This window comes from Haliotis rufescens, unplaced genomic scaffold, assembly GCF_023055435.1.
Source record: "Haliotis rufescens isolate VD_foot unplaced genomic scaffold, xgHalRufe1.0.p SCAF_3, whole genome shotgun sequence".
NCBI classification, from domain to species: domain Eukaryota; kingdom Metazoa; phylum Mollusca; class Gastropoda; order Lepetellida; family Haliotidae; genus Haliotis; species Haliotis rufescens.
Window position 1 is genome coordinate 56,390,403 of NW_025964001.1, and position 25,235 is coordinate 56,415,637.

A 25,235-nucleotide genomic window follows, 5' to 3' on the forward strand; every position below is an offset into this window, starting at 1 on the left:
ATTTTACCACAACCTATGCCTGCCAATATGAACAGTGTGTAGTTTTCCCTTTCCCAGACCAATGTTCGCGTCCGGTATAAAATAACATGAAACATACTCAATGCTCTTTTTTCATAATATTGTCTAAGAGTGGCATGTCAGTGGACCGAATAGAAAAAGGCATCGTATTATACCCATTGTAGGAGTAGCCTATGAGGATTTTTACACACACCAAAAAAGGCAATACGAAGAGTCTGTAGTTGTCACTTTCCCAGACCAACGTAAGCCTCCCGTTTCATTGATGTGTGAAATACACAAGAATGTTTCTATTATATAATAATGACCAGAGTGACCAGTAGGAGTCATACATATATAGTGACCAATCAGTGGCTTGAATATACAAATGATAATTGTATTAAACTAGTTGTACGGGCTTGCGGCGCTGATTTACGCACACGCTATATACAAGGCAATATGAAGATTCTGTTGTTGTCCCTTTCCCAGTCGCCCGTTCGCGCCCCATATAAAATGTGGCAAAATGTTGCAAAGCTCTTTTTTTTATAATGTGTAGGGTGGCTACAAAGAATACATTCTGAAAAAAACGTTGAATAGATTAAAGCGAGCCAGCATCAATGCCACTGGCTTCGAATATCCCCAAGCTGTAAAAATGTATTTTTCCATATATTTAATCATTTGTATGAGAATTCGACGATATATGATATAATGGAAAAGCTTATATTAAGTCAAGATTCCCCTTTGATAGAAATTATCTAAATCCGATAGTTAACAGAAAATATTGTGTAAAGAAGTGAGCCAACCAGTATATCTGTTTTCCTCTCAGATGAAGTACCACTTTTGATAGCAACGTTTGTCTCTAGAAAAAGGAAAAATAGGGATCAGAGTAAAACAAAATGGCCTGTGTTCTGAAAAGAAAGTTCGGCTATCGTTTGTCAGCTATATTTGTGATTGCGAGAATGCGTATGAAGAAAATGTATGTATATGTCCGTTCTAGTACCTAGTCAAACGGATTTTACAAACGTGCATGTAATTTATTAGTTTAGGGTAGTGTGATAAATTACCACGATGTCTAAAGAGACTAAATCAAACCACAGATGATCTCAATCGTCACCTCACTAACAGTACAGATAAGAAAATCAATGGCTTTAAATGTGTTAACATTGAATGATCTAGAACTATTCCGTATATATTTGTACATTTATAAAACATGTTACAGTACGAACTGTAAGGCTTAGAGCATAAAATACTGAAAATTTTGTCCCAGAATAGGGCGTTCGCTTTTGGGTAATATTTATTCAGACACAAATGTATGGAATTGTTATGATTTGACTGGGATTTGTCTATTATTAGCCGCGCATTTCGTTTTGACGAGTTGAACTACACGCGCGTGTACAACAGGCATACCTCTCGATAAACGTAGCGCTGAGGCCTGGTCTGGTCTCTTAGTTGAGAGCGATAGTGTGTTCCTCAGAAACCTGAGCTATAAATTGCAACGTGGCAAGGTTTCTACGACATGACATTTTGTGTTTATCGTTGCGCAGTCCGATAAGACATACGGTCTTGTCCTCAGTCTCGCAAGGGGCTATGGCAAGCCTTTACATGTATTACCCATTTATTTACATAATTAATTAAGTATTTTCATGATACCAGTTTTTACGTTATGATGTCAGTGATGTTTTATTAATGTTATTAATTCTTTACTAATTTTATTTTAATAAATTATATGAAATTTAGAATGGTTTTCGTCATGGTAAATACAGAAAATATTGTTTATTTTATTATAATAACATAATGTATTCTATATCGCAGATATAGTCAAATAAAAGGAATCGGTTGTGTGTAATAATGACAAACCATATGTCAGACAAGGATGCGTATTAAGCCTGATACATTTTCACACTTTTAGTAACGAATTAGTACTGCATTTATATACTAATAAATATTTTCAAGTTGCATTTTGTATCTGAAAAAATGCAAAATATGTTTGATTTGTTATGAATGGATATGGAATTTAATACAGATTAAACTAACATAACAGTTTTTAGAAATGAATATCTTTCAGTTTGAGGTTGTAAATACTGTACAATCATGGGATTGATGGTGACAATCAAGATTACTTGGACAAGTGTCTGTTATATAAAATATCTGAACAAACTGTAAAGGAAAAATGAGCATAAAGAAATTTGACATTCCCCAAGTTGCATTAAGTATCTTTGATAGAAGAGGGCTATTTGACCAGAGAGATAGTTTTGAAAAAGTGCACAGTATTTATTTTTATTAGGCGTTGTATGTCCGATTCCCCAATACTGTCGCCTTTGATATCCACCTTATAAGTATATTTTGTAAGATTTATTAAATATTGGATAGGATAAATTAGATTAAGTTTAAGAAAATACCCAAACCAGTGTTATTTCAAGCTGAAATCTACATCAATCAATCAATCTTTATTGTATGAAAGGCGATTGGCCCATATACACATACAGACAATATAATTTACAGCTGTACAGCACATTATATAATTATTGGATAACTAATATGATGCTTGACATGTAATAGAGGTATTGTAATAACAGTGGTAATAACCACAGTGGCAGCAGTAGTAGTATAAAATACAAAAGGAATACAAAAGGAATTGAATGGAAATATGAAGTTTTACGTCGCAAAGGCTTTCAGCCATAGCGCGACGTTCAATACAAAAGGATCTATCAGTAATATACTCATCATGTCAAGACAATTTGACACTTTAAATGTATATGCATTTCTAGTAGAAACAAACAAACAAAATGAAATGTAGATACTCCTGATCTAGATGCGAAAGTTTCAAACAACTAATTATTTCTGGACATATCCGGTGTACTAAGTAATTTACTACGCACTCGTAGGCTTTGATAGATGTTAAATTTTACTAGGGATACCATTAAAGGATGATGTTTTGTTCATGGAATAGTGGTTCGTAGTGATATCAGGCATATATTGCAATCTTAGGTTGTCGTAAATTGGACATATAAACAAAAAGTGTAATTCGTTTTCAATATGTTTTTCGCAGAATGGACAAAAACGCATATCCTAAGGAATAGAGGAGAAGCGACCCCTGTTGCACATCAAATCATTTAACCTTAGCCTAAGTTTAATAAATGTGTCTCTAATTTTTCTGTCTGTTATAGTGTACAGGTAAACCTCTGGTGTTAGACAATATTTAAAGGTTTTATAGGCTTGGCACAGTTGCTAATATTATTACAGCGAAATATCTTCATTCCGTGCGGCTACGTGCCGTTTTGCATGGTGCCATCGTCTCTGGCTTAGATCCGCTCTTGGCACGTCCGGTAAAGGAGCGTTTGTTTATATTTTCTATGACCTGTTGTAGCGTGACATCAGCGTGACACATAGTTATATTCGCGCATTCATCTATAGTTCGTTGCATCCACCCACCCACCCTGTTATCCTTAATTCCAAGTTATTCAAGCTTTGCAGTTGTCAATTGGTGGAATTTTACTGGAGCATAATGTTTGTACATAATGATGTTGTCATGAATAAAATGTTGCGGATGGGCGGGGTGCTGGTGGACTGCATTACAAGTTACATTTGGCGTCTTGGGATACATCCCAAATTATAAATTATTTAGGATAGGGTTACCCGTTTACAGCAGGAACCAATTTATCCATTCTGCTTTACAGCAGATGGCTTAGTGTCCGCTTTACAGCGGATGGTCAGCTTTGCAACAATAGTTGCCCTCGCTCATGGTTTGGCAATGGTACTTGCCTGGCAGCGATAGTTGCATAGCAACATGGGTTGCTTGGCAACGGTAGTTGCAGGGCAGCGGGCGCTGCATTGGTAAGCAACATGGGTTGCTTGGCAACGGTAGTTGCAGGGCAGCACGCGCTGCATTGGTAAGCAACATGGGTTGCTTGGCAACGGTAGTTGCGGGGCAGCGGATGCTGCATCGGTAAGCAACATGGGTTGCTTGGCAACGGTTGTTGCAGGGCAGCGGTTGCTGCAGTTGGGGCTGCTTAACAGGGGTTAAGCTCATTGCCGTAGTCCACCAGTACCTCCACATCCGCGACCATTTCATCCAATAATATCTCTTGTCTTAATTTGAAGCTCCGCTATCAGGCATGATGGCGGAGCCTGTCATAATGGAGCCATGTCCTTATATAAAGGTTTTATAGAAGTTTTATCTAGTGACGACCTCCAGTTTTGAGTAAACATATCAATTGCTACCTGCTTAAAAGAGCTAAGAAAATACATTTTGTCTCCAACGCTTTGATTAAGCCAAACATATCCAAACCCGTGAGAGAAGAGTAAATGCTTAACGTTTGATGCCCAGGTTACGTAACCAACACTATCACGATAAACAAGCATTTCGTAGTATTTTCTTGGGATTCGTTCCCGTGACATCTCTGTTATTTTGAGCCAGCATCTGAGTAAACGTAAATATGAACAAATATATAACGGGTATCTACCACATTCGCCATAGACCATATGATTTGGAGCCGATTTAGAAACATTTAGAAATCTTTTACATGCGGTTAAGTGTACCTTTTCAATATTGTGATAGGTTTCAAAACCCCAGACCTCTGATCCATATAATAAGATTGGTTGAACTTGAGCATCAAACATTTTGAAGAAAATAGTAGGTGAGATAACACGCAATTTATCTAGAACGACAAATAGATTTATTAGGACCTTTTTTGCTCGTAGGGCGAGATCGTTAACTAGATGTTGAAGATTAAGGTTAAACGGTAAAACAACACCGATGTATTTATACATGTTTGTAACATTTATAGGTTGGTTATTAAGGAACCATTTCTCTCTCGATGCAAGAGGACCTCCTCTTCTAAATACGATAATATTAGTTTTTTCCAAGTTAACAGATAGCTTCCATGTAACAGTGTAACTGTATAGTATATCAATTTGTTTCTGAAGTCCGATAATAGAGTCAGAGATTAGAATCACGTCATCGGCAAACAGTAATATAAGTATTTCATAAAGGTCAGGGTATAATTGCACTCCGTGTTTACCGTTTTGTTGAACATCAAAGGAAAGCTCATTAATGAAGAATGAAAATAGGAGAGATACAACCTTGTTTAACTCCCATGGGACAGTCAAAATAATCGGTGACTCCACTATTATGTCGTACACAAGATTTTACATTTTCATACATTGATTTTAAAATGGTAAACATTTTCCCACCAACACCAGCCGCCCTAAGACAATCCCAAAGTTTATATCGGTCAACAGTGTCGAAAGCTTTTTTTTAAATCTACAAAGGCAATATAAAGTTTTCGTTTTCGGCATCCGAGATATCTCCGAACAATAGCATAAAGTGAGAGAATATTATCAGCAGGTGAATATGATTTTCTAAAGCCAGTTTGAGTTGGTGTGATTTTGTCAAAAACATTAGCCCAGGTAGTAAGACGATTGTTTAGAATTATTGCAAACAGTTTACCTAAGATGCTTGTTAGAGAAATTGCTCTATAGTTATCGGGGTTGGTCACGTCTCCCTTTTTAAATACAGGCACAATGACAGATCTAGACCATGCATTTGGGAATATACCCTTTCTGAATATTTCGTTAAAACATTTGTGCAAAAAGGGAGTACTGATATGTTTTGAACTTTTTAACATTTCAGCTAGGACATCATCGGGGCCTGGATAATTACCTGATTTAAGTGTATTAATGGCATCGTGTATTTCAGCGACTTCAATTTCCGATTCTAAAATATCTCGCTCAACATCAGATAAATTTACATCATTAACAACATCATGGATGTTACATATGACAGATATGCAAACTGTGCAAATCACGTAAAACATCTGTTTTCAGTATGATATAGGGATTACACAGCATTTGGGTGATGAGAACATGTTTGTATCTATGTTAAAAGGGTTATATAATGCGCCATGCAAAACCGTCAATAATCTTCAAGTGATAGTCACAGTAAAGAATGTATATCTCTTTTAAATTTGAATTTATGTCGAATTGTGAACATTTTCGAATGGATAGATATGTGAAGCACCAAAGAAGCCTTAGGATATTTAGGTTTAGGAGTGGATTCAATTAATTTGGTATCATCTTCACGAGGCAAGGGAGTTAACTGGCTATATAAGTCCAGTTTCCATCCTTGCCGAACTAGTCTGGGATTATAGTGTTATATTTTGGCTGGACTAGAGTCCAATCAAAAACGTGTCACGAAAACGACATCTGGTTCGTAAACTGTATGCAGATTTCGGTCGATGGCAGGATTTGCAAAGCATGTGAACCATCGACATGCCGTATCCAGACATTTTCCAAATCTTTTCATGTTTATAATCAAGGTGCTCACGTAATTTGATGCAATTCGCAAAGTTTTATAGCAAAATAGATCTTGATTATCGATCAGATCGTCTTCACTGGGCGCCGCCATTTTGTTTGACGCGAAGATAGATATTTATATACCAATAGGTCTAGTAAACGAAGTCGATATTTAAGTAAATATTTTCTTAAGTTTTCCGTAGTATTTGAAATAAATAATCAACAGGTGGTAGTATCAACATTGGAGCACAGCACTGTCATTGACGCAGGTTCCATAAAGAACAGTAGATTTTTAAGTGAAGGCCATCTCTCCTCAATATCTTGCAAGGCCACCATTAGAGTCATAAACTGACTGGCATTGTCGTTCCATGAACGCAATGAGATCCCGAATTGTGGTCTGTGAAATGCTCGCCCACTCTGCCTGCAGTGCTTGTGCCAACTGTTGGAGGTTCTGTGGTTGTTGATCCAGTGCAACCCATTAATGTTGGAGGGCAATGTCAGGACCTGGATGTTGTCTTGGCGGTCGTTGTCTTGGAAAATGACTTTTGCTTGTTGCATAATGGGAAGGACGTGTGGCCGAAGAATCTCATCCGTGTTAACGGTAAAGTTGTACCGTTAAACTTGCAAGAACGTTCAACAAATCTGTTTTACCGGTGTTGGAGATGGCTGCCCACATCACCACACTACCAGCAGCAAATCTGTCAACTTCCTGTATGCATTTTCTTGTTCCCCGCGACAACCAGACTTGTCGCCATCGCGTTTGTGGACATACTCTGTGACCTTGACACCGCTGACGTCGCAGCCGATGATGCAGGTTCGTCAAAATGACACCTCGAACTGGCCGTCTCGCGCACAAACGGTTCCAGGCTGTCTGGGCTGATATCCTTCGCAATCCTGGTGTTTGTCGTAGTTGTAGAGGTGGTCGTGGTGGTTCTTTCACGTAAGTGACGTAGCCGTATGAATCTGTCATGTGCTCTGGTAGTGATATGTGGTCGACCGGACCGGATCTGTTGTCCCGTGTGTCTTATAACTGTTCCACAGTTTTGTAATGGTGCCTGGTGATGCGTGAAAAAATCTGGCTACAGCTGAAGATGATTCTCCTATTTGCAGTCGGCCAGTGGCGTTGTTGCGTTGGTCTTCAATCGTGGCATGTTTTCGATGTTAACTTGCTGTAAGATTGTGAAGGAATACAAATGAAACCCAACGCTATTATAGCCCAACACGTGATGTAGCACGTCGATTCAGCGCGGTTGTGATTTCGCGATTTTTCCATCGTTTCACCATATTTCTGCAGTACCTCATTCTACCCAAACAAATCAATCCCAATCCATGCAGAAATGACCAATTCATTGTTGGTATTAATTTTGTACGCATGTCGATAACACTAGTTACGATTATATTTTACTTTTCCGGGGTTTTTTTGGGGGGGGCGTTAATTTATTTCCAGAGTATACATATCTGGCTAAATTAAAGTCTTGACATTCTTGGAGAAACATATTTACATTTACAACTGACTGACATAGCCATATAAAACCAAAACGATTAGAAAATAAAATATGTCTTATACGCGATGTCCATGTTTTCTTGCCAATGTTATCTATATGTGAGAGCATGTAATAAGCTAATTTTATACACATGAAGAATTTTAAACCAATCTAATCTGAGAGTAACTATATAATGGCCATCTACCACATTCACCATAAAGCATACACTTTGATGTAGAAGAAACACGAAACAGAAAAGAAATCGAGTGTTGTTGTCTTGTTATTATTTTATAAAATATAAACATACATTTAACTTACTTCCTATAATACATGATTATGAATTGACTGGGCCCAGGAGGAGCCTTTCTGAGGAACTGTGAAAGAATAGACATGCAATTGTTTTTTAACGTGTTGCATTTACCTGGTTATAAACAATTTCTATTCAATGATCAACAAAACAGATTACAAAATATTTCAGATGCCTGTCAGGTTAGTCTGAGTGCGAGCATTTATCTGTCATATGATGTTGCATGTGACTAGACGATGATTTTGATCACGTGGAAAACGTTCCGAGGATTGATATTCACGTAGCTGATAAAAAAAAGCACTTCAAATGTCGTCGCATGATGTTTCATGTGACTCGACGATGATTTGGATCACGTGGAAAACGTTCTGAGGATTGGTACTCACGTAGCTGAAAGAAAAAAAAGCACTTCAAATGTCGTCTGCATGTCTCTATACGATACCAATTTACAGCCCTGATGTCATAGTTCACTCTCAAATCAATAATATCAGCAGAGGGAGACAGTTTCACAGCTTCAGAAAAATTGATTCAAGGCACTCAGTTACTACTGCGTTTGGCTGTGAATGTAACAAGGGTTTGAGTTCAATTGAAGATTACCTTCATTTGTAAACAAGCTGTGATTATTATTCAGACATGAGGTACTCATGTGAAGATCTGCATCTGAAGTATATTTGTCACGCATCTGTTTTGCAAAAATACTACGTTGAGACCTACAAATAATGAGAGAGAAAAATAACTTATTTAAGTGTCATTATATACGTAATATAAGTTGTGTTTATACAAACATTGATATATCATTAAAAAGTAACGTCCAGTCATAAGGCTTATGAGACACAATAAGACAATGAATGCGTACATACAAAACACACAAGAAGTTTGATGTTACTTTTATATTTTTGTCTGTTAAAAATGAATGTATGAAATTACGAATTTTTCCCTCTATGGCCTTGTTTTGGAGTTGGTTTGTTGTAAAAAGCCATTATGCCAAGCAATGTCAAATGCTCAACTGAAGTTATATGGTCAATGTGTATTGTTTTGGGTTTGGACTGTTTTTACTCCTTGTTACATAAGTAAAATGTGGTCTAAAGGTTGCCGGTTTGGCGGAAAGCCGCTTTGGTCCTTAAAATACATTCTCAAATGGAAACTTTTATTAATAGTTGTTTCCATACCTTTGCAGATTGTATGGGTTTAGGGAGATGGGGTGGTTATGAAACAGGCTTATTTGAGGGTTTCCCTGGTTTTAATTGTCTGTCAATTATTGAGAAGTGACGCCTTAGTCAGTAGTGCGTTTACAACCACACTGACTGCTATTCTACTTATCAAGCCATATTTACTACATCTATGTATAATAAATGAGTTGTTATCAATAATATCCCCTGTCACATACATGATTGTACTTATCATGAGACCAAAACACATTGCCATATTAATTTTGAAACAAACTAATAATCTTAGTACTGTCTGTGCACATATTGAACTTAGTAACTATGTAAACATGACCATTGTTTAAGTATATTTCCTAGCGTCTGCAGTGGTTGTAAACTCTGTTTGTGACGGATTTAAAGCCGGGTTTAACTGTATGAGTGGGTATGTATGTTACTTAAATACAGTCAAATGGTGAGTATTTAAGCCAAATTTGGGGTTGTGGTTAAAGTCTCACCTCTTTCATATTATAACTTTAGATCTATGCATAAAGATTCAGAGTAAAAAAAAACCTTTTCAAGTCAAAATAGGGAATTGCATTGGACATCCCCAATAGCAATATAGACATAATCGGGCCTTTCTGACAATGCCCTAATATCTACCTGTGTCAATTATTAAATTATGATATATGTCATATCAAGGCTATCCTAAACGTATCAAGTGAAATCACTTTGACGCACTTTTCAAACCTAAACATTTATTTGAAACATTTATGTGTGTAGTGTTTTAGAACCACCCAAAATTGCACGATGCCAGTCTTGCTCATATTGAGCCTTAAGATGTTTCCGAGGGGAAAAGGGGAACAATTTGAGTTTTTCACAAGTCGACAAATCAACATATATTATTTTGAAACCCAGTTAATTTTACCCCTCTCTGGTGCATGTAATAACATGTTAAATGATTTCAGCGTGTGGAGGACAAGTCGAACAGTTTAAACCAATATCTAACACAGCGTATAAATGCGAAATATAAGTGTATATCTCTCAAGATCTCTTCGGATAACATCAGTTGATAGTTGTACAAAAAAACCGTTTACAAGTTTCTTTGTCTTCACTCATGTTTAAGTCCCAATTTTCACAATCATATAAGAAATCAAATACCAGCTGGAGATCTTCGCATCCAAAGTACAGCTAATAATGCCCGTTTCGCCTTTAAGTAATATATCTGAAATGTATGCTCTATGACAAAGAACTGAAAAAGTATACACATTTTTTTATAAAATAAAACTGACCACACCCCAAAAACAATTTCGTGTCCAGCTCGTTACACACACATTTCTTAATGTCATAACTTTCAAATTTCACCGCTAAGCACAAATTCTTAGAATATGTTTCAGTCTGTAAACTTCTGATCGTGTCTATCTGCAGTGAGATAAACACCATCTTCACAATTTGCAAAAATACTACTTTGAGACCCACGAATAATAAGAGAGAAAAATGGTTTATAACATTAGCTGTGTAAATAGAAAAAAATGACATTTAATTTAAAAGTAACGTCCAGCCATAAGGCTTATCAGACACAATAAGACAATGAATACATAAAACTTAGTGTGTACACAAGGGTACAGAAAGAGTATTCTTAAATTTCATGTGTGTTCTAAGCTTACTACTGTTCGTTAGATCTCTGTCAAATTATAAATACCCCAGCAACCTCAATTTTGATATATTTTCAGCATTATTAATGAAAGCAGTTCACAGTTATTTGAGTTAAAACCATTCAGGATAGAAACGTGACAAATATATTTTTTTTAGCTAAACTGTAGCATACCTGGTCAAGGTTCTTCTGTATCTGATCTAGAGTAGATTAGTGGACACAATGAATACATGATATTAATAAAATCTACACACCAGTCTCTCCAATAATATCATACCTCGAAATAAGTATGCTCCATTGCATCGAAAATGATCTTTGAAAAAGGATTCCAGATCTGAAACAAATGGACCGCCAACTTGTTTTACAAAGACCCTAAAGGATTTGGTTCTCGATTTGTATTCGAAAACTTTCTTTGTGATGATCCGTAGCCCCAAGGTTGTAGAAAAGACGATATAAACGAGAAAGGGATGGCGGAATACGGAACCACAGCTGTACATGGTGGATGGTCTTGCAAGATATAAAATTGGAATTATTTGTGCTAAATAAAAAGGCAAAACTGGATTGGAAAATGAGAAATTTAAAAAAAAAAAATAATGCAAAAAAAAAAAATCGCTCACACAAACATTCAAACAAATACTGATAACATAAAGACACTTATAAGTGTGTCAAGCACGGTATCAGTGACGTAGGGCGATAAAAGCGCGAGAAATTGCTTTTACGCTGACGTTACAATTCCTCGAGAATTCTGAATTCATGCTGGCAGGGGAAAGGATTAAATATCACTCTGGTCCTGTTGCACCGAAACAGACTTATGACAAGGGTGATGATATACGTCGATATACGCCGACCCAATTGCACTGGTGGATTAAACGGGGGTGAAGGGATGCTGGCTGGGATGGATGAGGTGGGGTCGGGTGGGTGTTATGGTGAGGGTGGATGTGGAATGGGGAGGGTGGATATGTAGGAATGGATTTGGGTGGTTGTGGTTGGGTGAGGTGAAGGTGATGGGGTGGATGTGATGACGATGGTGGGATGGGATGGGTGGATGTGGAATGGTGAGGGTGGATATGTTGGAATGGAATTGGGTGGTTGTGGTGGGGTGGGGTGAACATGGTGGGGTGGGATAGGTGGATGTGGAATGGTGAGGGTGGATATGTAGGAATGGATTTGGATGGTTGTGGTGGGGTGGGGTGAGGATGATGGGGTGGATGTGATGGGTGTGGTGGGGTTGGATTGATGGATGTGGAATGGTGAGGGTGGATATGTAGGAATGGATGTGGGTGGTTGTGGTGGGATGAGGTGAAGGTGATGGGGTGGATGTAATGACTGTGGTGGGATGGGATGGGTGGATGTGGAATGGTGAGGGTGGATATGTAGGAATGGATGTGGGTGGTTGGGGTGGGTGAAGATGATGGGATTGATATGATGGTTGTGGTGGGGTGGGATGGGTGGATGTGGAATGGTGAGAGTGAATGTGTAGGGTGGGTGGAGGTGATTGTGGTCTGGGGGATATGGAAAGCTGAGGGTGAAATGTGGAGGGTTGGTGGAGGTGATTGTGGTCTGGGGGATATGGAAAGCTGAGGGTGAAATGTGTAGGGTTGGTTGAGGTGATTGTGGTCTGGGGGATATGGAAAGCTGAGGGTGAAATTTGTAGGGTTGGTTGAGGTGATTGTGGTCTGGGGGATATGGAAAGCTGAGGGTGAAATGTGTAGGGTTGGTTGAGGTGATTGTGGTCTGGGGGATATGGAAAGCTGAGGGTGAAATGTGTAGGGTGGGTTGAGGTGATCGTTGTCTGGGGGATATGGAAAGCTGAGGGTGAAATGTGTAGGGTGGGTTGAGGTGATTGTGGTCTGGGGGATATGGAAAGCTGAGGGTGAAATGTGTAGGGTTGGTTGAGGTGATTGTGGTCTGGGGGATATGGAAAGCTGAGGGTGAAATGTGTAGGGTGGGTTGAGGTGATTGTGGTCTGGGGGATATGGAAAGCTGAGGGTGAAATATGTAGGGTGGGTTGAGGTGATTGTGGCCTGGGGGATATGGAAAGCTGAGGGTGAAATGTGAAGGGTGGGTTGAGGTGATTGTGGTCTGGGGGATATGGAAAGCTGAGGGTGAAATGTGTAGGGTGGGTTGAGGTGATTGTGGTCTGGGGGATATGGAAAGCTGAGGGTGAAATGTGTAGGGTGGGTTGAGGTGATTGTGGCCTGGGGGATATGGAAAGCTGGGTGGGTGTAGATGTGGAGGTACGAGATTGTTTCGTATGTGGAGAGTTGGGGTTGATGTGTGAGGGTTGAGTGGTTTTAATTCATGGCGGTGGATGTGGAGATGGAGGGAGAATATGGAGGTGTGGAGCGGACTGTGATAGGTCGGGGCATGTGAAGGAGTTTGGTAATACACCGAAAGGAAGCATTCTGAACAAATACCTACTGGACAGGACGTTTCAAATAGCGCTTACGAGAAATTCCCCAGGAATAGATTTACTTTCGGTTTAAAAAGTGTGTTCACCAGCACACAGTCAGACAGTAACTCGTCAGGGAGCAGTACGGCCAGGCATGGAGTCCAGAACCTTAGTTATATATACAGGAGGGACATTCGGAATGATTGACGGGGAAAACGGTATGAGGTTTTATTATTATATCAGTTTTCAGACATAACGTAAATAATGTTCACAGGAACCAGTCAAAAAACTTAAGAATTTCTCAAAATTTATATGTTGTGTATGCGATGCTTACATTTTGAGTAAAGGGCATTTTATTTGACTTTAGTATAACTTTTTCAAAATAACGGATGTTGATATTTTTTTGTTCATGCTATTTTTTCTCCCCCAGTTTCTTTCAAAACGGGGTATACATGGTTTGTCCACTCCATGGCCTTGCGTCATTTTGGGCTTTGCTCCCAAATTAGAATGACGTAATATTATTCTGAGGGGGGGGGGGGGGGGGTGGGTGAGTACTTAAATTTATGAGCCCAAATATTTGCAATATGAAGCAGAATTATTTTTTTCTAGAATGTTCAGGTACAATTAATTCGTCTCGATAAAATACCTGTTGCCATTTAGTTTCGTGATACACACTCTCTCGATATACATATTGGTACTCTTCGCTCTGGTTCAAGTTGCTGTGGTTCCCGTTTGTGTGCATACTGTACACCACAATTATCCCACACGTCTGAAGCATGTTTGAAAAAGAGGTCTGATGATAAACTATTTTTACTTGGAGTATATTTGAGTTTCACCATTGAAGAAATGACTGAAGCGTATGGTTGAATCTATATGTCTGTTAGAAACACGACTTGGATAGATTTGATATTTTTACACTTTCCACTGGATTTGCATCAAATTTACCAAGTTTCCAGTTTAACACATTATAATTTTCATTAACAGAATTAGGTACAAGCTATCGCATCAAAGATTGCCTTCTTCTGTAGACTTACAAGAATGCACATTTGCAATTCCTACAGCAAGACAAATCTAGAAAAGAAGAGAATTATAGAAACGTAATTATCACAACATTCTCAGCGTTAACTCAATTTTTTTTCTTTCTTTTTTTAAATAGTGAGGTGTATGAATATTCCTATTTTTTGTGTGTTTTCGTTGATTGGGGAAAGCCGCTTTACCAAGTTGTATCAAATGCAAGTCAATATAAGCATGACGGATATATTTCACAATAGTATGCGAACTGTGTCAGTTCGTTTCTTGTTAATTTCTCGGGGCAGGGAATTTTGTTCGTCTTGGGGGGTGGGGGGGATTGGGGTTGGGTGAGTACTTAAATTTATGAGCCAAAATATTTGCAATATGAAGCAGAATTATTATTTTCTAGAATGTTCAGGTACAATTAATTCGTCTCGATAAAATACCTGTTGCCATTTAGTTTCGTGATACACACTCTCTCGATATACATATTGGTACTCTTCGCTCTGGTTCAAGTTGCAGTGGTTCCCGTTTGTGTGCATACTGTACACCACAATTATCCCACACGTCTGAAGCATGTTTGAAAAAAGGTCGAATGATAAACTTTTTTTACTTTGAGTATATTTGAGTTTCACCATTGAAGAAATGACTGAAGCGTATGGTTGAATCTATATGTCTGTTAGAAACACGACTTGGATAGATTTGATATTTTTACACTTTCCACTGGATTTGCATCAAATTTACCAAGTTTCCAGTTTAACACATTATAATTTTCATTAACAGAATTAGGTACAAGCTATCGCATCCAAGATTGCCTTCTATCGTAGACTTACAAGAATGCGCATTTGCAATTCCTACAGCAAGACAAATCTAGAAAAGAAGAGAAATATAGAAACGTAATTATCACAACATTCTCAGCGTTAACTCAATTTTTTTCTTTCTTTTTTTAAATAGTGAGGTGTATGAATATTCCTATTTTTTGTGTGTTTTCGTTGATTGGGGAAAGCCGCTTTACCAAGTTGTATCAAATGCAAGTCAATATAAGCATGACGGATATATTTCACAATAGTATGCGAACTGTGTCAGTTCGTTTCTTGTTAATTTCTCGGGGCAGGGAATTTTGTTCGTCTTGGGGGGTGGGGGGGATTGGGGTTGGGTGAGTACTTAAATTTATGAGCCCAAATATTTGCAATATGAAGCAGAATTATTATTTTCTAGAATGTTCAGGTACAATTAATTCGTCTCGATAAAATACCTGTTGCCATTTAGTTTCGTGATACACACTCTCTCGATATACATATTGGTACTCTTCGCTCTGGTTCAAGTTGCAGTGGTTCCCGTTTGTGTGCATACTGTACACCACAATTATCCCACACGTCTGAAGCATGTTTGAAAAAAAGGTCTAATGATAAACTTTTTTGACTTTGAGTATATTTGAGTTTCACCATTGAAGAAATGACTGAAGCGTATGGTTGAATCTATATGTCTGTTAGAAACGGTTCACTCCCAAAACTTCTACATGCCAAAACTTCTACATGCCAAAACATCTACAGAGAGTTGTCATGGCTGATTGAGTTTACCTATTGTTATAATGGTATAGTCCTCCTGTAATTAAGAAGGCTCATTAGCTTCTTTACGATGTTGTTTTAGAAAGGCAAAGAAGGGTACTTTGGGAAGATTAAATAGTTACATATGTACCTAATGAAAACAACTTATTTGGAGATAAAGAAGATTATAATAAAAAGACCCGTCACTTACAATGCAATTAACTGGTTAAGGAAATCACAATTATACACTGTTAAAGATCAAAAGGTTTCATGTGTATGTAGGAAAAGCAACTTACAAGTTGTCGGGCTGAGAGAAGTTTGAACCTTAAATTGGGTTTACTCAATTTATTGTGGATTAACACTATAGTATATAACTAGAGTCCATCATGATGACAATTTTCACACACCACCACACACCACCGAGTTTGTTTACTTCCGGCATAATGATCGGACGCCATTTTGTCGCATCTTAACTACCAACGCCTTCCAACCAAATACCGGGATTTTGAACAGTGTCAAAACCAAGGGATTTCGAACCTCAACTCCCTAAAGGCCCCCTAGCGAACGCCACGCTCGCCCCCCGGCCAAGCCGGCCACTGGGCTAGGACTTCTACTCGGCTCTCAGCCCTCAAATCACACCAATCCATCAGAAAAGTGCATCTTTTCACCGATAAGTATCTATACCTTATCCCCTCCTCCCTTTACTGCATGCTTATTTTCACCCTATTATCTGTATTTCTGAATTTCTTTTGTTATTATTGTACTACACTTCCCCAGACTACATATCGCCATCACCCCCCCCCCCCCCCCCCCCCACAACCCCCATACCGTACCACTTACAACATGGACTCCCCCCCTTGTCCATCCCCTCATTCAACCTCCCTTTTCACCACACCCATAAACAGCAAACAACACTTTCCAGGTCTCACCCCAACACACTCCACAAACCCAATCCCCTTTGATTTCGGCCTCGACCTGGAAGAACTAAACCTTATCCTCCCCCCACCCCCGTCAGGTACATCCCCCTCTCCCCCCACCCCAAACCCTACCACTACAAACCACCAACCCCCCTCCCATCAACACGTTGAACCCCATATTATAATACAACAACCCCAAACCCCAAGCCAGGCCATACAACCCCCTTCAGATAACAGACATCCATCACCCAAACAAACAAAACGCCCCTCCCATTCACCCCCTGAAATAGAACAAACTACCAAAAAATCCTGCTCCCAACAAACCCCCCCACAAACAACCACACTATCCAAACACATTCTACTCGCATTCTCTACAACATCCACACCCTTAAACGACACTTTCTCGACCAACAAATTCGCCCTCTGCCTGCACAAAGCAAACATTACATACAAATACATAAACAAATGCGGCAGGGGATACAAACTTACATTTCCCAACCATGAAACACTCATACATGCCAGCAAACAACCACTCATAGACGGACTCAACATCACATGGCAGGTGCCTAAATGGTTTACACAAATACAAGGGGTCATCTACATAGATTACAGGGATACACTAGAAGACATCCAAGATTACATCAACATGGCAAACAAACTTCACACCCAACCAAAGATCATACACTTTAAAAGCATAAACAACCGTACACCCATCCCGGGCAGGACAACAACTCAAACAATATTTCTTACATTTAAATCAACTGAACTCCCCACACACATTACTTTCGGCACACTTACATTCAAAGTCAACCCAGTTAGGAAAACCCCCCCCCAATGCTCCATATGCCATTCATTCACCCACCCAACATCCACATGCAGACAGCCACCCATGTGCCAAAAGTGTGGCTCATATAGACATGAAGCCACAGAATGCACATGGGCCGCATATTGCATACACTGTAAGACAGAGGGACACACAGCTACCCAAAACACCTGCCCGATTAAACAGTCACACATCCTTAAGCTCAACAAACACATTACTAAAGCCCAACTACCCAAACCAGCTACAATTCCAATATACAACTCCATCCCTGACTTCATCGACCTTGACTCTACAACTGACTCACTGTCTAGCTCCCTCCCAGAAACCCTACCCCCCCCGCCCCGCCCCCAAGGGAGAAAACGAAAACAACTCTTCAGGAATCACAACCCCTCCCAAGCACCACCCCCCCCTCTACTACCCAACCCCGTCCCCACATCCTCCCTCTCCCCACCACCCTCCTCTACCCCCCTCCCCCAACCTTACCCACACCCCTCCCACAGGCCCCAACCCCAAACAGCTCCCAAATTGGCCCTGTTACTCACCCCCCAACCCCACCTGCCCCCAGCCCCACACCAACCTCCCCGTACAACCCCTCTTACCCAGGACCCTAGCCCCTCCCCTAAACCCCCCATCCCGTCCCTCCTCTCCATTCAAACAGCCCCCCCCTCTGTCCCATCCCTTCCCATACAGCCCCAACCAGACCTGTCCCTTCCCAAACCCCTCCACCCAGCTAGATCAGCCATTCCAATCCCATCAAACCAACCTCAACATAAAAACAAACAAATCAACTACAGGATCAACACTACACGGAAACAACTACTCTCCCACAAACTCCAAACACTCAAAACAACCCCTCAAGTTATAGTCACACCCAAAAAACTTCACTCAAATACACACAAAATCATAGAATTTATATCAGCAGCCATTCTTCTCAGAAACCCCACTACCAAGAAACTCCACTCCCTAGCCCACCAAGCAAACATATATCAAAAAACCCTACAACAATTCCAGGCAGCCTTAAGGACCCTTAAATGAAACCCTGTCCATATTATTCTAAATTAGCCCCGGAACACCATCCATTTAACTTCCCCCTCATTCTAAAACCAACTAATGGTGTTCATACAGTGGAATTGCAACGGGATCGCCACCAATGGGCATGAGCTCAAGGCCCTCATCGCCCTTCAAAAAAAAATTTCTCCACTATTAATCGCAGTCCAAGAAACTAAACTATCCCCCAAAAGGACCTTCAAAATTCCAGGCTATTTTCTCATTCGAAAAGATAGACCCCGACCCATTAACTGCCCAGGACCACCACATGGCGGCCTGGGCATTTTCATCAAAAACCATCTTGACTATGACATAATAGATATTCCTACTCCAAACCTGGAATGCCTGGCCATCAAAACAACTATACACCAAACTAAAATCAGTATTATAAATGTCTATCATAGCAAAATAACACCTTTCTCGGCTGAAGACCTTAATGTCTTATCAAAATTCATTGAACCTAACACCATTTTTCTAGGCGATTTCAATGCTCACCACCCACTGTGGGGCACAAAAAACTATATAGATAAATTCGGAAAATTAATTCAAGAATGGTCAGAATCAAACAACCTTATTTGCCTAAATGAAAATCAACCTACCAGATACCCCACAAGCCACCTACATTCCCCCTCAGCAATCGACCTCACCTTCACTACCACCCATCTCCATCCTAAACTCTGCTGGGAGGCCCATTCGGACACCTGGGGCAGTGACCACACGCCCATCAAAATTTCACTATCCCTACCCACCCCAACCCCCCCCCTATCCAAATCCCAAACTGCTACCCCATTAGATAACTCCTCCCAGCAACCCAAGTTCAATCTTAAAAAGGCTGACTGGAAAACATTCCACATACTCTGCAATCAAATAAACATACAAAATATACACAACATTGACAACGACATCTTCAATACAAACTTCACAAACAAAATTCACAATATAGCCCTCCAATGCATTCCAACAGTCAAAACTTCACCGCACCATATCACTGTCCCCTGGTGGAGCTCAGAAATAGATAATTCTAGAAAACTTAGGAAAAAGGCACTTAATAAAGCCAAGCGGGACATAACCAAACTCCCCTTGGCAAAACAGTTCAGAAACTCAACTAAACAACTTATAAGAGCAGCCAAAAGAAAACATTGGCAAACTTTTACCAGTTCCTTGAAAATGGGGAAACAAAATACCAAAATTCTATGGAAAAAACTTAAAGCCATAAAGGGCACTTCAAAAACCTTCTCAGCCCCATCTTTCCCTAATCTAAATACAGATAGAGAAAAGGCTAACGCCATGGCTGCTCACTTTTCGGCCACTAGCAGCTCCGCCAACCACACCCCCATTATGCAAGACACTATTAAAAATTACCCCACTTATTCCCCTAGACCACCCCTCACAAGCATGTCATACAATAAAATAATAAACATACATGAACTACAAACAGCCATCAATAACAAAAATACAGCCCCAGCCACAGGCACAGACAATATTAGCTATACTATCCTAAACCACCTTCCCCCTAAAATTCAAAAACTTCTTCTCCAATTATTCAATCAAATTTGGACCTCAGGCTCCCTCCCCCATGCCTGGAAAACAGCTTTGGTAGTACCGGTTCTCAAACCAGGTAAACCCCCCAAAGAACCGGATTCCTACCGCCCTATCTCGTTAACCTCCCATATTTGTAAAATAATGGAATCCGTCATAAACAATAGACTAAAATTCCAAATTTCTTCCCAAAAACTACTTAATGAGGACCAGAGTGGTTTTATGTCAAACCGACAAACTTTAGACCACGTTTTACATTTAGAACATGACGTTAAAACAGCACTCGCCCAAAAACAATATACTGTGGCCATTTTCATAGATTTTAGTAAAGCATTTGATATGGTTTGGCATCATGGCCTAATCCAAAAACTTAAAGCAAAAGCCATAGATGGTAGAATCCTAAATTTCATACACTCTTTCTTAACAGACAGAAACATCACAGTTAAAACCAACAACACCCTATCTGACCCACATCCTTTAGACAATGGTACCCCACAGGGCAGTATAATCTCACCAACACTTTTTAATTTTATGATTGACGACATTTTCCCACCTAAAATTAAAAAAACAACTACTGCAAAATTCGCAGATGACATTTCCTTCTGGACGTCGTCAACATCTATAAAAGAGATCCAAAAAAGAATTCAACCCCTTCTGAATCACATAGAACTCTGGGCAACCCAGTGGGGATTCCAAATTAATACTAATAAAACCATCGGCCTACTTTTCAAAAATAGACATAAGCCAAATTGCACACCCAAACTCACCCTTAACGATCAAACCATTTCATTCAAAAAGGAAGCCAAATTTCTGGGAATTACTTTTGACCAGCACCTAACATGGGCCCCCCATATTCATAATTTGGTCACATCATGTCAAAAAGACTTAAATTTAATGAGAGCCATCAGCGGCACTGATTGGGGCGCTGACAAACAAACACTGCTTAATATATACAAGTCACTAATTCAATCTAAGATTGACTATGCTGCCCCGGTCCTCAGCTCCATCTCAGAAACTCTTAATAACAAACTAAACTCTATTCAATATAAAGCTTTAAAGATAGCCCTGGGTACGAGAACCGGTACAGCCCTAAATACCCTTCAGCTTCTATCAGGAACCACCTCCATTCAACTCCGCCGCAACCAAACCATTCTCAATTACTGGGCTGGGGCCCAACAAAACCCCATCCTTAAACAAATTATCACCAAATACAACAACCTTAGACCTGCAACCTTAAAGAAATTCAAAAACAATCATACCCTAGCCCCCTATCTTACACATCTCTACAAACTCCTAAGAATACATCAGTTAGAAAACATCAAACACATAAGCCCCCAAAATATATACATAAATGACAAACCCCCCCCTGAAACAGACCTCTCACTCCACAAAACATTCATCTCACATCCTGACCCTAAAAATCTTGATAAAAAGGAAATATCTAATAACTACATACATCAAAACTGGCCCAACCACACCCATATCTATACCGATGCATCACAGACCAACAATGACATAACAGGACTAGGCCTACAGATCACACAACCTACACCAATCACCACAAACTTCCACTACACCAACTACACACATACCACCACAGCAGAATTACTTGCTATACAATGTGCATATCACTATATAAAAATATCCAATGACACTAACTTCCTTATAATTTCTGACTCACTAGGTGCACTAACCCAAATTCATAACAAACAATCGAAATCAAGGCAAGACATTATCAACAATATCATAGACATTCACACAAAACTCATACAATCAAACAAAACAATATCTCTCTTATGGGCACCTGCACACACTGGCATAACAGGCAACCAATTAGCAGACACAGCAGCAAAATTAGCCACCACCCAACCATCACCAAGTATTAAATTCACCACCAGTAAAGCCGAGATAAAATCATTAATCAAAAGAAACACATTATCTCAAAATTTCAAAATTAATATTCAAAATTGTAAGTCAATCTTGACAAAATCCCTCTTTAATAAACCAGTCACTAAGTGTCGAAACTTCACAAAGTCCATTTTAGCAGATAAAGTCATTAATAGAATGTTAAGAGGCCAAACTAATCTAAACGAGACACTCTACAAACAAAAAAGACACCCACATCCAAACTGCATTCACTGCAATACACCTGAAACACTAGACCATATATTCAACCACTGTTCACAATATAAACAACAACAAACACAACTTTACAACTCTCTCCCCCCACAGCTCAAAAACAACATCCAACTCCTTCTAGATCCCTTTAACCATACCACTAAATTTACCCATATAGCTACATTCCTTAAAACTACAAATCTAATAAGCAAACTTTAGGAAAATCCCAACAAAGTACAGCATAAACGCTATGCCTAAAACCCACACATTTACAATTTAGGATCGGGATCCAAATTCTCAGCGCGGACCGACTTCTCCGACGTCCGCGCGACAAATTCGCCCATATCCATACTCTAACAACTATTACCGTTCAACCAGCCACCAACCCAAGCTCAGCTCCCACGCGCACGGCCTATACCCACCCCCCCTCTCCTGACTCCCTACCCCAGCCAGTAAGCCCACACTTTTTATGATAGGTTTTTCACCTTCCCCACTGTTATTTTTCATTTATAATACATATTATTACCTAGCATATCAGCTTAACTGATTTTATATTATATCAAGTCTCTGCACTAGTTACTTCCCTTAGATTAGGTTTCTCTCAGCTCTACATTACTACTGCTAAACTTCTTTTCCCTTCACACCCCTTTACTATATTTCTTTCTTCTTTAACCCCCCTAAACTTACATTTTTTTGGGCCAGCCGATTACTTATGTATTACCCACTATTATTTATTACTGCTAAACCCGTCTGGCCCCGACTGCGAAATAGCCATCGGCTGAAGCGGTCGTAAAATCTATAATACTACTACGATGACAATTTATCACTATGGCTGGTATCAGGAAAGTGGAGTATGTCATGTCACAGAAGGGTACTGTGCAGGTATTCCTAGATGGCTATCGTTATAACAAGAATGTTGTCAGACAGACATGCATTCACTGGAAGTGTGTAGACTCCACTTGTAAGGGCAGATGCACCACTGTAGGTGACTTCATCAGAAATGTCTCTGATCACACCCATCCACCTGAAGACAGCAGTAGAGTAAGATTCATCAGTACCATGAGGAAGAGGGCCAGAGAAGAAACCACGTCGATGCGTACCCTGTACAACGATGAGGTAGCTACAGAAGACCAGCCACAGCTGCTGCCATCGTTCCCATCCATGAGCAGTGCCTTGTACCGACACAGGCGGAAGAACATCCCAGCACTCCCACAGACAAGAGCTGAAGTCCAACTTGAAGGATACTGGACTGAAACAACAGACAGCCGACCATTCCTGCTTTTCACTGATGGAGATGCCAACAAGATTGTTGTATTTTCTACCCATGACCAACTCCAAGCTTTGCAGTCTGCAGACACTGTATACATGGACGGAACATTTACATCTTGCCCAGATCTGTGGAACCAAGTATACATGATACATGCAAGAAGTGGTTCCTGTATGTACCCACTTGTCTTCGCCCTCCCGCCTGACAGACAGACCACAACTTACACCAGACTGTTCAGCCGACTCAAAACAGAAGTCCAACAGAGATTCAACCGTCCCCTCGCTCCTGCCACTGTCCAGACGGATTTTGAGAAGGCTGCCATTCGTGCTGTCAACACAGAGTTCCCGAATGCCGACGTCAAAGGTTGTTTTTTTCATTATTGTCAGGCGATCTGGCGGAAGACACAGGATCTTGGATTAGCAGTACAGTACAAGGAAGATCCTGCAGTACAACAATGGATCAGAAGAGCTGCTGTACTTGCCCTCCTGCCCTTACTTGATGTCCAGGACACCTGGTTGGATGCTATGCAGGCAACTCCACCAGTTCCGAGAGCTGAAGACTTCAATGACTATATGGTCATCAACTGGGTTGACGATGATGCTCGGTTTCCAATACCTTTGTGGAATCACCACCAGACAGCCGGCCCTCGCACCAACAACAATCTTGAGGGATTTCACCATCGTCTATACAGATCCTTACCCCACCGCCACCCGAATATCTACCGATTTGTAGAAGTGATTAAGAAGATTGAGTGTGCAGACAGGACAAAAATCGCACAGTTAGACTTTGGTGCCGCCCCACCCAGCAGGAAGCGAGTTTATAGAGAGACTGAAAATCGCCTGAGACGTCTTAAGGACATGTTGACTCAAGGACAGAAAACCCCTATCGAGTTCCTTGATGCTGTTAGTCATCTTCTCAAACTTGGTTAAGAGACTTGAAATATAGTAATTTTAGTGCTGTATGTGACAGAGTGAGGCCAGTTGTCACATTAAATTTGTGTGTGTACTATTTATTTATACCAGTGCTTACATTAAATTAGAAAGTAGTCTAGTGCAAAAAGTGTGTGTACTATTTATTTATACCAGTGCTATATGAGTAAATTGTCTTCATTGTCTTCAAATTGTTTTGTTTTGTTGTATGTTGTACACTTAATTAATTGGACTGTTCCAATCAATGCCCAACAGGTAATAGCCAGGAGATTAGTGGTGCAGTGGACCATAAACTTTGTTGTTTTAAGCTGTAGAAGTTTTGGCATGTAGAAGTTTTGGGAGGACACCGTTAGAAACACGACTTGGGTAGATTTGATATTTTTACACTTTCCACTGGATTTGCATCAAATTTACCAAGTTTCCAGTTTAACACATTATAATTTTCATTAACAGAATTAGGTACAAGCTATCGCATCCAAGATTGCCTTCTATCGTAGACTTACAAGAATGCACATTTGCAGTTCCTACAGCAAGACAAATCTAGAAAAGAAGAGAAATATAGAAATGTAATTATCACAACATTCTCTGCGTTAACTCAATTTTTTTTCTTTCTTTTTTTAAATAGTGAGGTGTATGAATATTCCTATTTTTTGTGTTTTCGTTGATTGGGGAAAGCCGCTTTACCAAGTTGTATCAAATGCAAGTCAATATAAGCATGACGGATATATTTCACAATAGTATGCGAACTGTGTCAGTTCGTTTCTTGTTAAATT

General features: G+C 39.8%; 1 protein-coding gene across 3 annotated transcripts in view; it reads left to right on the plus strand.

Annotated features, from left to right (window-relative positions):
• The window catches only part of LOC124148733 (L-asparaginase-like), a 53,071-nt gene that overhangs the window by 11,672 nt on the left and 16,164 nt on the right, over positions 1 to 25,235 (plus strand). The window contains exon 1 of one of the 3 annotated variants that reach the window (XM_046519988.2): positions 13,203 to 13,482. The exons of the other annotated variants lie outside the window; for them this stretch is intronic. Coding sequence (XP_046375944.2) covers positions 13,419 to 13,482 — 64 coding nt within the window. The 5' untranslated portion in view covers positions 13,203 to 13,418. Of the gene's footprint in view, positions 1 to 13,202; positions 13,483 to 25,235 lie in introns of those variants that run through there. 3 annotated transcript variants of the gene reach the window in all.